At 57.2% G+C, this 15965-nt stretch overlaps 2 protein-coding genes across 6 annotated transcripts in view; one reads left to right on the top strand and one right to left on the bottom strand.

The window, feature by feature from the left end:
• Positions 1 to 8007, top strand: part of DTX1 (deltex E3 ubiquitin ligase 1) — a 35518-nt gene extending 27511 nt beyond the window's left edge. The window contains exons 3-9 of the mRNA XM_040619906.1: positions 4044 to 4105; positions 4457 to 4618; positions 4895 to 4956; positions 5437 to 5595; positions 5701 to 5862; positions 5970 to 6059; positions 6717 to 8007. Of these exons, the coding sequence (XP_040475840.1) occupies positions 4044 to 4105; positions 4457 to 4618; positions 4895 to 4956; positions 5437 to 5595; positions 5701 to 5862; positions 5970 to 6059; positions 6717 to 6941 (922 nt within the window). The 3' untranslated portion in view covers positions 6942 to 8007. The remainder of the gene's footprint in view (positions 1 to 4043; positions 4106 to 4456; positions 4619 to 4894; positions 4957 to 5436; positions 5596 to 5700; positions 5863 to 5969; positions 6060 to 6716) is intronic.
• Positions 8008 to 8878: 871 nt separating this feature from the next.
• Positions 8879 to 15965, bottom strand: part of RASAL1 (RAS protein activator like 1) — a 28673-nt gene continuing 21586 nt past the window's right edge. For 2 of the 5 annotated variants that reach the window (XM_040619905.1, XM_008688910.2), the window contains 8 exons: positions 15145 to 15282; positions 14447 to 14591; positions 13055 to 13227; positions 11836 to 11973; positions 11625 to 11760; positions 10710 to 10830; positions 9818 to 9894; positions 8879 to 9572 (listed from right to left, as the gene is read on the bottom strand). In XM_040619905.1, the coding sequence (XP_040475839.1) occupies positions 9433 to 9572; positions 9818 to 9894; positions 10710 to 10830; positions 11625 to 11760; positions 11836 to 11973; positions 13055 to 13227; positions 14447 to 14591; positions 15145 to 15282 (1068 nt within the window). In that variant the 3' untranslated portion in view covers positions 8879 to 9432. Of the gene's footprint in view, positions 9573 to 9817; positions 9895 to 10709; positions 10831 to 11624; positions 11974 to 13054; positions 13228 to 14446; positions 14592 to 15144; positions 15283 to 15965 lie in introns of those variants that run through there. The other 3 variants (XM_008688906.2, XM_008688909.2, XR_005831735.1) reach the window with 2 other exon arrangements.

Raw genomic sequence — 15965 nt, 5'->3', positions numbered from 1 at the left:
GAAGTCAGGTGATCAAGGAAGGTCTCTCTGATGAGGCGGCTTTGCAGCAGAGACCTGGCAGAGCCATTCGACATCTGGGGGGGTGGGGAGTGTTTGGCCAGAGGGCTTAGCAGGTGCAAAGGCCTTGACAGGACTATGCTCAGTGGGTTAAAAACACAGCAGATGTGTCCAGAGAAGAGAGATGGAGGGGGTAGGAGATGAGGTCACAGAGGCAGGGAGGGCCTGGTCAGACCAAAGACTTTAGAATCAGGTCACGGTTAGCGCTAAGACAATCAATCAATCAATCAATCAATCAATCAAGGTAATGCAAAAACAGAGATTTCTCCGGAGTAAAATGGTAGGGAAGGTCTCTGATAAGGTGACGTTTGAGCAGAAATCTGTGTTAAGTAAGGGATCAGGGCATGAGGATATCTGGGGAAGAGCATTCTGGGAGAGAGAGAGAGATCAGCCAGTGCAAAGGCCCTGGGGTGGGAATACGGCTGGTGTGTTCAAGGAACTGCACGAAGATGAGGGAGGCTGGGATACAATGGGTGAGGGGTGACCACAGGGGAAACAGAGTTCAAGGGGCAGGTACTGGCTATCTCGCATAGGGTAAAGAGGTTGGATTTTACTCTGAGCAAGGTAGGATCTGTGCAGGGTTGAGGGCAGAGGAAGAACAGGACCTGATGCAGAGGTGGGAAAAACCACCATGGCAGCGGGACCCATCTCCACCCTGGGGTGGCCAGGCCTGGCTTCTGGTCAGAGTAGATCTCAAGGGGGCCTGATAGCTTCCTCCTACATTTGCCAGGCTGGGCCCCAAGAGGGTGGGGCAGAGAGTGCAGGCTGGCCCCCCTTCCGGGAGGCCTGCGGGCAGCAGACACTTGTCCAGGGCAGGAGGATGTGCTTGCTGACTCGGAGGAAACAGTGCATCCCACATCAAAAGGGGGCCCCGGTGGCTCCCACGCTCGGGCATCGTGGGAACCCTGCTACCCTGGGTTCTCTCAGGGGGCCTGCAGGTTCAGAGAGGCTGGGGGCTGCCTTCACACTGTTCCCCAGCTCGTGATGAGTAAATAAAAAACAGCCCCACTGTCACACCCTATCCACAACCTTCCCAGGAGCAAGACTAATTTTTGTAAATAGGGCTCTGTGGTTTTTAAGGGCTGCCAGAAATTGTAGGGCAGCTGAGATTTAGAAACCTTCCCTTTCTGAGGTGCCCCCCTGCCTAAATCCTAGGCCAGAGACTCAGCAAGACCAGGGTCCTGAGCTGGACCAGACGCTGGGCATTAGATAGACCTGGGGTAGTGAACTGTCCTCACTGATTGGCCGAGGCTGTGCGGAGGATCGCGCTCAGCTTGAGAGTGCTGCGATGGATTAGTGATGTCTGCCGCAGGTAGGAGACAAGAAGCAGTGGTTTGCACACTAAGTATTGTCCTTGCCATCCATTTTACAGATAGCCCTGGAGAAAAGGAAGGATTTTTTTTTTTTTCAAGAGACAGAAGGGAAGAAAGGAGATGGGGGAGACCTAGATGTATTGAGGGCCTTAGCAGCGTGTCTACACCAGAACTCTTTTAAAGGACGGGACAGGGAAGAGAAGCTTGAGGTATATGCCCCTTTGCTTTCCTGTAAGAGTATGGGGAGGGCTGAGATTAGGTGATAGCCCTCAGGAAGGTCCTGGAGCATTATGACTAACCCCGAAAGGGTCAGATGGAAACTCAGCCCCATCACTTGGGTCCCAGCAGGCTGCTAGGAGGAAATCCTTCTCCACTCACACCTCTGCACCAAACTATGAGCTTTGCGTATTTAATCTCCCTGAACACTCACAAGGCTTTATCCCCATTACAGATGGGGAAATTGAGGCACAGCACCTTTCTGCACATACACCTCACCTGACCAGGTGCTGGGGGCCCCATGGTACCTGCCCGCCCATAGTACCCCCCTCAGGAGCTGCGTNNNNCGGTTCAGGTCACCGAAGTGTTCGATGACTGATATCTGCTCCAGATACTCCCCAGCCAAGCGTCTGTGTGTCTGTGTGTCTATGTGTCTGTGTGTGTCCCCACATGCAGCGAGTGGCTGTATGAGCTGGCTTCTCTTGTCCGATGGAACGCCCTCATGATGTGCACATGGGTGTGTCTCCGTGTGTGTCGTGCGTTCCCTGAAGCATGTGTGTACGTGTTTATATGGTGTTTCCCATACAGAAGTCTGTGTGTGTGTGTGTGTGTGTGTGTGTGTCTGTGAGGGATGTGTTCCCTGAGATGCGTCTGTGTGTGTCTTTGGATATAGGTGTGCATGGTATGTGTTCCCTAGTGTGTTGGTGTGTTTGTGTGCTTGTGTGTCTGCGTGCAAATGTGTGTGGCATGTTCCCCACGCACAGGTATTCCGTGTCTGTGTCATCTGGGGAAGGAGCTTCCTGGGACGTGTGCGGGTCTGTGCGCATCATGTGGGGAGGGGCCTGTTCGTGCCGTGTTCTCCATGTTGTGTGTGTGTGTGTGTGTGTGTACGTGTATGTGGTGGTGTGTTCCCCAAGTATATGTGTGCATGGAAAAGTAGCGCCTGTTCCCGAGGAGCGTGTGCGTGTATGTTTCTGGATCCACTGCGGCTGCTCCCAAGCCTGCCAAGCATACCCTTTGCTTGAAGGTGCTTCCCAGCCGGCTGCCCAGGACCAACTGTGCCTGCCAGCGGCAGGTGACCAGGCAGTACTGGCCAGGCTCAGACCTTAGCAGGCAGGCCAAGGGGGTGGCAGCAGCAACTTCCCCAGCTGTCCCTGCCCCCATCCCTTCCTGCACCCCCTCCTGGCACATCCCCCAAGCCCCTCTGGCTCCCCTGGCTTTGAGATCGCACCTCTTCATCGAGACTTATCCATCCAGCCCTTCAACAGCCAGACCGTAGTTCACCTACACAGCCCAGCGCTAAAGTCATAAAGACTCAGGCAGGCACAGTGTACAGATCGCCCCAGCCCTTCTCATCCAGCCCTCCCAGCAGCTCTGGGGGTGAGGTATTATTATCCCCATTTTACGGATGAGGAAACCAAGGGTCAGTGACTTGCCCAAGCTTGTCACTGCAATACTTTCATGGTTTCCTCTCCAAGGGGAAGGGAAAATATACACCGTGACTTAGGGGGCTGAGGTGCAGAGAAGTGAAACTTCCAGCCAGGGTTACACATCAGTGGGGTGTTGGTGATGAGTAATGCTATTCGAGTCTTTGTTAGGTGCCAGGAATTCTGCTGGACCCTTGACATGCAGAATTTCGTGGGCTCCTCAGAGCAAACATAAGGAAGGTGCCATTTTACAGATGGGAGACCAGCTTAGGAGAGGTGCTGTGATGTGCTGTGTGACACCCAGCCAGTTAGTGCTTGAGCTGAGATATGAGAGCAGCTCTGGCTGATTTCAAAAGCCAGAGCTCTTTGGTGGGGGAGGGCAAAGAGGGGAAGCAGGCTATGGTTTCCTAGGGCCTCTTCATTTGAAGAGGGGCAATGCCTTGGTTACAGGAACTGACATCAGTAGATCTTCAAGAGGGTAAAAAAGTGTTTATTGTAAAATGTCTTTGGAAAACCTAGATGTGTCATTCCTAATCATATTTCTTTTTGCAGGACTTATCAGAGCCTTCAATGTACTCATATATGTTGTGAATTTTCAAGGAGACAGTGTTTTATAACTTATTTGATCCCTGAATGCCTCTTTCCCAGAACCTTTTATGGGGACCAACGCTCCATATAGCAAACTTGGAAGAAATAGTGGAATGGCTGCATCACTAAGAGCTGAGTTTCAGGCACAGTGGCCAGTGGAAGGGAGCCTTTGGACCCCACGCTCTCGCAGAGGTGGAGGCCAGCTGAGGAGGGGGGAAGAAAAGTACTATGTCTAGGGGTCCATTCCATTATAACTGGGGCAGAGTTCCCAAACACACCCCGCTTCATAATAGAAGGACGTCTATGTCCCTGGGGATCATTCTAAATGACGGGGACAGGCACAAAGAGGTCAGAGTACCTCCAGGAGCCAGAAGGCAAAGCAGGATCCCCTGATCTGGTGTGTGGAGCTGGAGTCCAGCTGCGCCCTCTTTTCTCCCCTCAGGGTCCCCGCGCTCCCGGTGAAGAACTTGAATGGTACCGGGCCGGTTCATCCGGCCCTGGCAGGTGAGATCCAGCCCTGGAAGGACAGACGGGTGGGGCCCATGAGGCGTCGGCCCCACCTGTCTGCCCTGTGACTCCGCCCCTCGACGGGGATGGTGGGCGGGTCCCAGAGGAAACGCCCCTTACGGTTGGACGCTGACTCTGGGGTAGGCGGAGCCCGCAGAAGGCGCTCCATTCGGCTTCCGCCCGCCGTGGGGGCCGACGGGACCACGGCCCACCCACCTGAAGGCCCCAGGATTCCTGGGGTGGGCGGGTCCTGGGGGAAGGCCTCCGGCGCCCACCCAAAGGCGGGAGGACGGGGTGGGCGGGGACCGGTGGGCGCCCCGCCCCCTGACGGCCTCGCCCCCTCCCCAGGGATGACAGGGATCCTGCTGTGTGCGGCGGGCCTGCCAGTGTGCCTGACGCGGGCCCCCAAGCCCATCCTGCACCCGCCACCTGTGAGCAAGAGCGACGTCAAGCCCGTGCCCGGCGTGCCCGGGGTGTGCCGCAAGACCAAGAAGAAGCACCTCAAGAAGAGTACGCCATCCACGCCGACCCTGACCCCACTAACCTAAGCCTTGACCCCGAGCCCTCTGACCCCTAACTGCAATTTGTTCTTAGGACTTAGAACTCCACCTCCATCTCCTGATCTCAGCTCCCTTTCCCCTGACCCCCTCTGCCACCAACCCGATTGCGGCAACCGCTGACAGGTGACTCCTGCCAACCCCTCTCTGACCCCTGACCCCATCCTGAGCCAAGCCCTCAGGGGGAGACTCTAGGCACCCTCGAGCCCATCGCGCTGTGTCCTTGCAGGTAAGAACCCTGAGGACGTGGTTCGAAGGTACATGCAGAAGGTGAAGAACCCGCCTGATGAGGTGAGCGCCCGCGGGGGAGTGCTGGCCTGGGCAGGGGGCCACCTCGCCTCCCCACCCTCTGCAGTGGTTCTGTGTGTTATAGTCTCTCCTCCCAGCTTGGGGGTTCGCCTTTTCTCTTTTATGCAATGTCTTCTGATAAACAGAAATGCTTAGGTTCAATAGAATCAGCAATCTCCTGATGATTGACAGCTTTCGTATCTTATTTTCGCCTGTATTTTCCACCCCGTGTTTAAGTTTTGCTTTTGATAGTTAAGTCTTTAATCCCTCTGGAGGGGGGTGCGAGGGAGCCTGTCTTCCTCTGCCATGTATCTGCATTCAGTATATGGGGTGACCTCTCCCTTTGCCAAATGGGTACCGGAGGCAGGGCAGTCTGCCACCCTTCGGAGCCTGGGAGCCTGGCCCCCGCCCAGGGACAGCGCTGACCTGAGGGTGTCCTGCCCTGGCTGGGCCTCAGTCTCCTCTCTGTGCCCCCGCCCGCAGGACTGCACCATCTGCATGGAGCGTCTGGTCACAGCATCCGGCTACGAGGGCGTGCTTCGGCACAAGGGCGTGCGGCCCGAGCTTGTGGGCCGCCTGGGCCGCTGCGGCCACATGTACCACCTGCTGTGCCTCGTGGCCATGTACTCCAATGGCAACAAGGTGGGCCGCGCCGGCCAGTGGGTGGAGCCAGTGGGCGGGGCGCAGGCAGAGGGGCGGGGCCGGGATGCCTGGGGGCCTCACCGCCAGCCTCTCTCCCCGCCCCAGGATGGCAGCCTGCAGTGCCCCACCTGCAAGGCCATCTACGGAGAGAAGACGGGCACTCAGCCGCCCGGGAAGATGGAGTTCCACCTCATCCCCCACTCGCTGCCGGGCTTCGCTGACACCCAGACCATCCGCATTGTCTACGACATCCCCACAGGCATCCAGGTGAGCCCCGCCCCCTCCCCGCCCCCCCTGGCCTCAACTCCTCTGAACTCTGCAGAGGCCCCCCCTACACCTGTCCACGGTTCAAGCCCCTGCTCCCCTCCCTACAGGGCCCCGAGCACCCCAACCCAGGCAAGAAGTTCACCGCAAGAGGCTTCCCACGCCACTGCTATCTGCCCAACAATGAGAAGGGCCGGAAGGTAGGTGCCCTGAAAGTGCAGGGGTGTGGGCGCTGGCCAGGGTCCCCCTCACCCCCAATCCCTGTTTCCTCCCTGCACCAGGATCCACCACTACCTCCTAGTGCACGCCCAGCCCTGCCAGTTGCTTCACACCCCCATCTCATCTCCAGCTTGGTGAGGTCGAGGTCTAGACCCCGTTTTACAGAACCCTCAGACAGGGCAAGTGACTTGCCCAAGGTCACACAGCTAGGAAGTGGGAGGGCCTGGATTTCATCCCAAGCAGTCCAGGCTCTTCACCACCGCACTCTGGATTGTCGGCTTCACTTCTTGTTTTTCAAGAGAAGCCAGACCTTCTGATTTTCATGTGAAATCTCCAAGTTTTTGAATATTGCCAAAGAAGTCACAAAATGCCTATTTAGTAAACCAGATACAGCTGAGGGCCTTCGATTCGAGACCCAGATGAAACAGGCAGATAACCTGGAAAGAGCTCTTACTGGGAGTCCACCTGGGGAAGCGGCCAAGCTGGGCGGCCCCCGGGAACGCTGCGGAGCTTGGAAGGCGCTAACGGAGCCTCAGCACGGCCAGAGAGGGAGGGAGGCCGGGCGGGGGCTCCAGCCGCAGGGCGGGGCTGCCGGGGCCCTCGCTCACCCCGCACCTGTCCCGGCGCCCGCCCCCCAGGTGCTGAGGCTGCTCGTCACCGCCTGGGAGCGGAGACTGATCTTTACCATCGGCACGTCCAACACCACGGGCGAGTCGGACACCGTGGTGTGGAACGAGATCCACCACAAGACCGAGTTTGGGTCCAACCTCACGGGCCACGGCTACCCGGACGCTAGCTACCTAGACAACGTGCTGGCCGAGCTCACAGCCCAAGGCGTGTCCGAGGCTGCGGCCAAGGCCTGAGGCCCGAGGCTGCCCACTTGCCCTCCTGCTTGGCCCCCTGGTCCGGCACTTGCCTCCCTCCGCCAGGTGTGTCCTGGCGGCCCAGGTTCAGGGCTGCGGAGGAGCCTGCGGAAGGAGCCAGAAGCATTCCGGAGATGTGGCTGGTGGTAGTTGGAATGCTGGGAGGATGGCAGGCCAGCTGGCTCCGACTTGTAGCTCCCCGAGAGGGTGCAGAGAGAGCACCAGGAACCACAGCAACCTCCCCACCAAAAAGACAGAGCCCCACCCCCTCACGCAAACACACGTGTCCTGTTGAACACATGCACGCACACCCACGTGCCTCTACTTACCCCCACACTGGGGGGGAAGAGACAGAAGACCCCTGTGATACTCCATGTGGCTTCCCATCTGTGTCTCTGTCACATCTGTACAGGCTTGTCTGCAAACGGGATTCAGGTCAAGCACCTGGGGGCCTGCTGGGGCTCCGAGGGAAGGGGGCCCTTGGGAAGCTCAGTCTCCCCCCATCTCTGCCACCCGCTGATGGGCAGTCGTGGGCCCATGGGGTAGAAGCCACAGATGAGTCAGCAGGTTTGCGAAGGGGCAGGCTGGAGAGAGGGGGACCCGAGGGATCTTATTTTGTGCTTGTGTCTCTTCATCCTTCTGGGACTCTGACGTCCTTCTTCTCCCTCCCATCCCCAGGCCTTATGTCTGTCCCAGATAAAGGCACTGTTCTCCTTTCCTCCCCACCCCATCCTCTCCACCAAATCGCTCCCAAACATCGAGATCCAAAGGCTGGAGCTTCTGGCTTCAGGAGCAAGACAAGGAGGCCTAGCTTAGGCCAGCAGGTCTAAAAAGCCGACCGGACAGCAAAGAGTCCATCTCCCTTTCCTTGGGAGTGGGCAGTGGGGTGGCTGATGGTCTTGGCCAACCAGGGGCCTGTTGCCCAGGCAACTCACCAGCTCCGCCTCTGTTGATTGGCTGCCACGATGGAAGTCAGCCAAGATTTAAAGGGACGCCAGAGATTGCTCTTTTGAAAACCTACCAGTCCCACTGTGGGTGGAGAAATAAATGGTCTTTCTCCTCCTCACTCAGTCTTTTCCTGCCGAGGGTGGGGGGGAGGGTGGGTGGCTCTGTTCCTGGGGGCCTCTGGTCCACCCCCATCGGCGAGCTTGCAACAAAACGATGACCCCTAGACCATTGCCCCTCTGCCTTGGGCAGCTGGAGATGGAGGGTCCCCATAATTCTCTTGTCTTGGGGTACACAGGGAATGTGAGGGTGACAGAGGCAGACCCTCCCAGCCCTAGTCCCCAAGAGGGCAGGGCTGAAGGTGCTGTTCTCAAGCACGGCACAAAACAATGCCTACAGCTGCTCCCCGCCCCTGCCCTAAGGAAGGAGGGCCCTGTTCTGTCTAGGGACAGATCCCGGCATCTGCAACAAGCTTCCTACCAGCTCCGCAGCATCCCGGGATGCTGGGCGGCTGTGGCGGATGCCGTGGCTTCGGGCGTCCCCTGCTGGCCAGGCTCGGGATAGCGCCGCATCTTTCTGGGTCCTCCTTATCTCCAGACATGCTTTGGTTTCTGTCCCACCCTCCAGTCACACAAAACCAGAAATGAGCCCTTGGAGGCCCTTCCAGTTCTGGCAGTTGGGTGTTCCCAAATATTTTATCCTCTATGATTCATTCTCAAAATCTCTCTTCAAACCCTACTATACAAAATTGCCCAGCCCTGTGATTATCAAATCCTGTGTTTGACCCTATCATGGGGGAACTTGTTAAAAATCCTGATCCCTGTGCCCACACTCCCTCAGATTCTCATTCAGTAAATCTGGGTGGGGTCCAGGAATCCACATTTCTAGCAGACAACCTAGGGGGTAAGTTTTGGACCACGGTCTAAGAACTACCCCCGGCCCCCGGCTCCCAAGCCACCTCTGTGGAACCCAGTTTGACAACCACACATCTAGACACTCCCTCCTTATTTTATACAGCATGAAGTGAGGTTCAAAGAGGGGTTAAGAACCTAGCCCAAGGTCTCCCAGGCTCCAAGGGTCCGAGCCTCCATTATTCCCAAGGGAACCTGATTCTGGAAGCTTGTGGTGAGGCCTCTCGGCCAAGGCAAGGTTCAGGAAGATCAGTGAGGTTACACGGCTTGGCAGACATGGAAACAGGAAGGGCTGAGCCTCTTTAGTGCCTGTCTGGGGCAACAAGGCCACGTGGGTGTCAGGGATTCACGTACAGCTGTATCCAGCAGCTCAGGACCTGGCTGGCCTGGTTGGTGTGGGCAGAGGCCAGTCTGGTTTAGCAGAGACCTTCGCTGAGCCAAATGAGTCAGACTCCCTATCTCATCCACTCCCATCTGCCTCAGCCCAGAGACAGATTCATCCAGAGGGCTTCCATGCCGGAGACTAGGACATCTTCAGAAGCCTTCACGCTACCACAGCATCAACGAGGTACAAGACAGCCTCGAGGGGCCCGCTGGCTCCTTCCTCCTCCTTCCAGGCTGGCCCTGGCATCTCTTCAGTGCCCGAGGGGGCCCGGGGCCGCCTTCTGCTGCTCCCGCTGCTGGAACTCCTCGTGGGCTCTGTCCAGATCTGCGAGCACCTCCAGCAGGCGGCCAGCTGCCTCTCTCTGCCGGGCCAGGGCATCAGGACAGGCCCCTGTGAGGGAGACAAGGAGCCGCAGGGGCTCAGCCAGGCCAGGGCGGGCTGCCATAACCCAGACCCAATGGCTTTCTCAGGCTCCAGCCTGGCCCTTTGCCCTGAGAGCCCTCCGTCCCCCCACTCGCCACACCTGCTGGTGAACTGCGAAGGGGAGAGTCGTGGGGAAGGACATAGGAGTGTGCTTAGCAAGTTACAGCAGGTGGCAGAGATGGCGAAGAAAGGGGACCTCCTTAGCCCCTTACCTTCCGTGGCCCCGGAGTCCTTCTCCGCATCTGCCTCTGGACTTGAATCTGTGTTGGGATCCTCCTGGAATTTCATCCTGGAAGTTGAAAGGGAGAGACAAGGTTGGCCCCTGATTCCCCATCTTGTTCTCCACCCCAGAGATTCTCTGCTGGTTGCAGGAGACATGACAGGCCCCCACTAGTCTCCACCACCACCACCATCATCACAGCAAATACTTAGAGCGCCAGACACTATTATAAGCCCTTCACATGTATTAAGTCATTAAGTATCACAAAAAAATGTATCCGAGGTAGATACTTACTGTTGGCTCCATTATGTAGTCCACTGAGACACAGAGAGGTAAAGTAACTTGCCTAAGGTGGCACAGCGTAATAATAACCATTACCGTGTATTGAAAGCTGTGACCAGGCATCTACAAAATGCTTCATTTGACCCCTCAGGACAACCCTGAGGAGGGTACTATTATTATCCCTATTTTGCAGATGAGGAAATGGAGGTACAGAGAGGGTAAGCAATGTGCCCGAGATCACACAGCCAGTAAGTGGCTAGCCCTGAATGAGAAGCCAGGCAGGCCAGCTTCAGAACCCACTCTAGAAGGGGCTGGAACAAACTGGTCACTGAACAGGAGTGAAGCCCACCAGGAAGGAAAAGAACACATCGAAGGTCAGTGCCCATGTCTCAGGGGGCCCGCATATTAAAAGATCCGAGACCCCCTTCTGCACCGGGGCCTGCCTGAGGACGCCTCCCAGGCCTCCCCTTGAGCCCGCACACTGCGCACCAGCAAGCTCCTGAAGCGGACGGAAAGAATGAATGAATGAACGTGGGAGGCCAAGCTGGGCAGCTGGCCTGGCCGGTCATCACGGGGCAAGTGGGCTGGACAGGGGCACCCACCTGAGCTGGTCCCGCCCCAGGAGCAGCTGCCGATACACCATCTGGATCTCAGCGTCGGGATCCAGCGGGTCGCTCCAGTCCCCCAGGGTGACGGCCGAGTGTGTGCGGCTGCAACCAGCAGCTGAGGGGAACACGGCCCCATCAGGACCGCCTCCCATCGCCCCCTCCAGAAGCCCCCATGGTAGATGGTGCCCAGGCCTCGACCCTTCTGCCTCTAAAATCACTCTTCCAACCCACTACTTCCATCAAGCCCCACTGCCTCCACTCCCGCCCCGCAGAGCAGTGCCTCACCTCCCTCTAGCGTCCTCCCGCAGCCCAGGCTCCAGTCACACAGACCCTTTCAATCCTTCAGCCCTCCCTGTGCCACCTCCGGGCCTTTGCTCATGCTCTTTGCTCTTAAAACAACACCTCCTTACCCTATCCCTGTCTCCAACTTTCGTTGCTTAACGCCTACTCTCCTCAGGTCACATCTAAACAGCATCTCCTCCAGGATGCCCTCCTTGATCTCCTCCTCTGCGGCTGGGTCAGAGGCATTCTCTGGAGTCTCAAAAGCCGCATCTTGGTACTTAGAAGACTATATTACAATTGTCTGGCTATTCACTTGTCTTCCTGCTGAGCAAGCCTGATGTGTGTAGATGCTTGGCACATAGTAGGTGCTTAAAGAATAATACCTCACATGTCATGAGCACTCTGCTCAGCGGTGTTCTAAGTGCTTTGTGTAGATCAACTCGCTGAACCCTCACAACAACCCCAGGAGGCAGGTACTGTCATCCACCCCATTACAAGCTTGAGGAGACTGAGGCACACAGAGGTTAAGCGACCTGCCCCAGGTTGCACAGCCAGCGCAGGGGGAGGTGGGACATCTGCCAATCGACAGCTAGGGAGGGCGGAACCTGAGCCCACCTGCCCGCTCACCTGAGCGCTCAGCCTGGAGGCAGCAGGTCCAGCGTGAGCTGCGGAAGGCACCGGGGTGGCAGGCGGCCAGCTTGTCCGGGTTGGGGGCGCTGGCCTTGCGCAGGGCCGACAGCCACTGGTTGAGCTCATTCACGTTCTGCAGGGAGCCGGGTGGGGGTGGTCGGGAGGGAACCCGAGGGCCGCCCTCCGCCCCATCCTTGCGGCGCCTCACCTTGCACTGGAGATACGTGGTGTGCAGCCCGCCGGCCGCGCCCCGCGTCATCACCTGCATCACGTGTGGCAGCTGGAAGGCGCCCTCGTCCACGCGCTCCACGGCGCAGATGTGCGACACCGGGATGGAGGAGCGCATCTGGGAGACAGGCCTGTCGCTGCAGGGTGGGCCGGGGGCCGGGGTGGCAGGGCCCGGGGACGGCTTTCCTTTGGGGGCGTGCATCAGGGGATGTGCCCCGGGGGTGGGACACTCAAGCCTGTGTGTCCGTAATCTGGGTGCAGGACCCCCGTCTCGAGCCCTGAGTCCCCCAGCCCTGCCCCATCACCCTCTAAGGAAGCCGGCTCCCCTGGGCACCAGTTTCCATCACCATCACCAATGAGCACAGCAAACCACTGCCATGGCGGATGGGATGTGCTTTCCAGCACTCTGCACTTAGCAACTCCCACCAGTTTCTGAGGCTGGGTCTATGGGCTGATGAGGAAACTGAGGCAGATAGGAGGATCCACGCCCCTCCCAAGGTCACTCAGCTCGTGGAGCCGGCGTTGGAAACCAGAGATTGGAACTCTAGAATCTATGCTTTGCTGACAAAGTGAATCATAAGCAAGCACACCCTGTCCGGAGTTCGCTGTTCCTCCCAGACGTGCAGACAGAAATGCGTACACGCCAGCAGGCGCCTGAGTTGCTGCTGGATTTCAGTGGCAACACCATGAGAACAGGGATTTTATGTCTTGTTTACTGCTGTGTGTCCAATGCCTAGAACACTGCATGGTATACAGTAGGCACTCAATAAATGTTTGATGAAGGACCCCGTGAACAAAAGCCTGCGTGTGTGTCCCTATATCGCCAGGCAGGGACCTCTGCGCGAGCAGATCCAATTTTAGGTGAGTAGGATGGCGCATGGGCATAGGCCTGGGGGGAGCATCAGAGGGCTGCTAAGCATTGTCGGTGCCCTGTGCGTGTCATACCTGGGCGGGGGACGGGGGTCCGGACCACCGCAAGAGCACATTCTGAAGGACATCTGATGGTGTGTGTGTAGGTGGATGCCTGTGTCTGTCCTGTGCTCACACTGGCCCAAAGGTGTGAGCAGAGCCTGGCCTGAGACTTGGACTTGCCCAGTCCTTGTCCCCTCCTGGGCCTCAGTTTCCCCCAGCTTACAGAGAGGCAGCTCAATAAGGGAGGCCACTGCTAGAAAGCCCTCTGCTGTGGGCTGGAGCCCCACCTGCCACTCAGGACTCTTGGAGTAGGAGAGAGTCTCCCCGCTGAGCCAGAAGTAACGCTTCTTGAAGGCAAAGCGTGTGGCCAGGCTGGTGGGCTCCTCCTTGCGCTTCAGCAGGTAACCTTCACGAACAATCACCGAGGGGGCCACCAGGGCCCTGGCTGGGCCCCCAGCCTCTGGGAAATGGGGAGGGGGTGACAATGAACCTCTCCTATCCAGGCTCGACCTGCTGTGCCGTCGTGCCCAGGGCCTCTATGGCCGAGCATGACTCTGCCCCCTAGAGGCAGGAGGTGAACAACAGGACGGCTGTGGACTCCACTCCCTCCATTAGGGAGTGAATCACTGAAGGTGGGGTGGGGAGCACAAAGGAGGCATCAAGGATACCTCTCCCGAAGCTTTGCCGACAATGGTGCAGGCAGCCAGTGCGAGAGGGGTGGAAGGAGGGGCATGCCTCATGAAGTCAGTCCAGGGAGTACCTGCTGGAATCTAGCCCCCCGGGGGGTCCCTCCCCAGCACCACAGGGACCCCCGCCACACTACAACCAGGGCTCCGCATTCCGACGGGTTCCTCCTACGTGACTTGGACCCAACTATCTCATGCCCCGAGCCCTACATTGTGATACAGACTTAGCCCCAACTCTTCTGCTGAAAACAGTCCCAGGCTCCATTTCATTCCCCATCAAAGCCCAGCTGCCTATGAAGCCCCCACACAATCTGGCCCACACCTCTCCTTTGTGCCCCCTCATTCCCTCTTCTACACTGGCTCCTCCCTGTGGCTCCCTGTTCCCCACCACAGGGCCTTTGCACATGCTGTTCCCAGCCTGGAATACTCTTCCCTGGGATCTTCATGGCTTGCTCTCTGTCCTCCTTCAGGTCTTTGCTCTAATAGCACCCTAGTGAGGCCATTTCTGGCCACTCTGCCTAAAAGTTTGGCCTGCCACCCCCACACCAACATTCTCTTCCTTCCTTTATTTTTTCTCCTTACACAATCACTCCTGAACATACTATATTATTTGCTAACTCATCTTGATTATAGCCTGTGGTCCCCGGTAGAATAAAACTTCCATGAGAGCAGGAGCTTCCTCTGTCTTTTCCACTGCTCTTCCCTGGCACCTGGAACAGTGTCTACCAAGCACTTAATAGATATGTTTTGATTGCGAGCACACCATGCGACAGCACCCGCACATATCTCCACGTTGGCTGGGATAGCCTGGAGGACAGGGCCTGAGCTCTGTTCATCTCTGGGACCTAGCACAGGGGGGCCAGGAAATGTTAGCTGACCGACTAGCTGACCCACAGGTCCACGGTCTCAGCACTGGTGGGGGGTGGGGGGAAGGGCAGGTCCCAAGGGTCCACAGAGTGACAAGCCCGATGTGGCAGGAACACAGGGACTCACCCTCCTCCCCATTCACATCCACCAGCTGGTCCAGGAAGTGCCTCACACGTGATATACTCTGCAGCAGGAAGGGGTGGAGGGGGGCCATCCAGAGCTCCTTGCCTTGGCCCAGCTGCTGGCCCAGGTTTCCGATGCTCTGCACAGCCTGGAGCAAAGAAGCAAGGAATGCCAGGGCCAAGGTCACTGCAGGGAGAAGGGCATCTGTGAACCCAGAACAGAGCCCCTGAGTCCTGACTCTCAAATCAGTGCTCAATGAAAGGGGAAGACTCAGCAGCACCTGCTTTGAGCAATATCTACACCTCTGTGGACAGATATGCACCCCCAGTGCCCTTATTCTGTTCCCTCCAGAGCCCAATTCCCCTGCCCAGGACTGCCTGATCCTATCATGCATACTTTGGAGTCCATCAGAACCTCAAAATATGGCCACTTTGCAAGAGATGGTCTAATTCATACTAAGGTGTAAATGACTACTAGCTTGCTTCCCACTTTCCTCCTGGAAGGGTAGGGTTTTCGTTTCAGGAGACAAAATTGGAGAACATATGAATGAATGCCCTCACATTCAGGATGGAAGGTTAATGGGTGTTTCAGACAGGTTTCTCTGGGTGCCATTTGGGTCTTCTGTCGGTTTGGCCTTCCCTCTGTTCCTATGCTTTTCCCTGGCTAAGACCACCCAGAATGTGGGACTCCACTTTTGGCACCTTGGCAAGTAGTAGCAGCGAGCGGCTGGTCTGGGGATCTGCGTGCTGGTCCCGGAGGTCAAACAGCTTCGGGGTGAGGACGGCAGGTGCAAAGAATCGCAGGAAGAGAAAGCCACTTACGGCCAGGTACTTCACATCCTGTCAAGAGGAGCAGCAGGTAAGAGGAGCCCCCAAGGACCCACTTCCCAGATGGGGAAACTGAGGCAGCAAGGACTATAGATTGGTGGTGCAAGGGGAAGTGGGATGGGAGGTGGGCCAGGAGACCATGCCGGTCTGCCAAGATGGCTTTTTCTCTCTGGACCTCAGTTTCTCCACCTGGAAAACAGAGTAACAATACCAATCCTGCATGATCCGCTCTAGCCCAACATCGTCTGCTTTGTGCCGAGCGCCATGCTAAGGGCACAGGCCTATAAAGGAAGCAGCATCATGATTCCCCTTTCACAGGTGAGGAAGCAGAAAATCAGAGATGCCAAGGGACTTGCCCAAGGTCACACAGTTGATGAGTAGAGGAGGCAGAGTTCAGCCTCCCAATCTGATTTATTATATTAATAGCACCAGGCCAGATGCCTGGTCTATGGACTACGCACCCTGGGAGGGATTCTGGCTCCGTTTTACAGAGAAGGAAACTGAAGCCCAAAGAGAGGTCACCTGCCCAAGGCCACACAGCTGTAAATGGCAGAGCCGAGATTTGAACCCGGGCAGGATTGAGCTCTCAGCTCTTCATCACACTCTCCTGCATCCGACCCTCGCCACTGTGGAGCACTCGCTGAGGGACTAACCTGAACCACTAACAATCCCGTGGAGTAGGTACTATTTTCCCC

The sequence above is a fragment of the Ursus maritimus genome, unplaced genomic scaffold (assembly GCF_017311325.1).
Source record: "Ursus maritimus isolate PB19 unplaced genomic scaffold, ASM1731132v1 scaffold_33, whole genome shotgun sequence".
NCBI classification, from domain to species: Eukaryota; Metazoa; Chordata; class Mammalia; order Carnivora; family Ursidae; genus Ursus; species Ursus maritimus.
The sequence above is the reverse complement of the archived record's forward strand: the minus strand, read 5'-3'. Positions and strand labels throughout refer to the sequence as shown.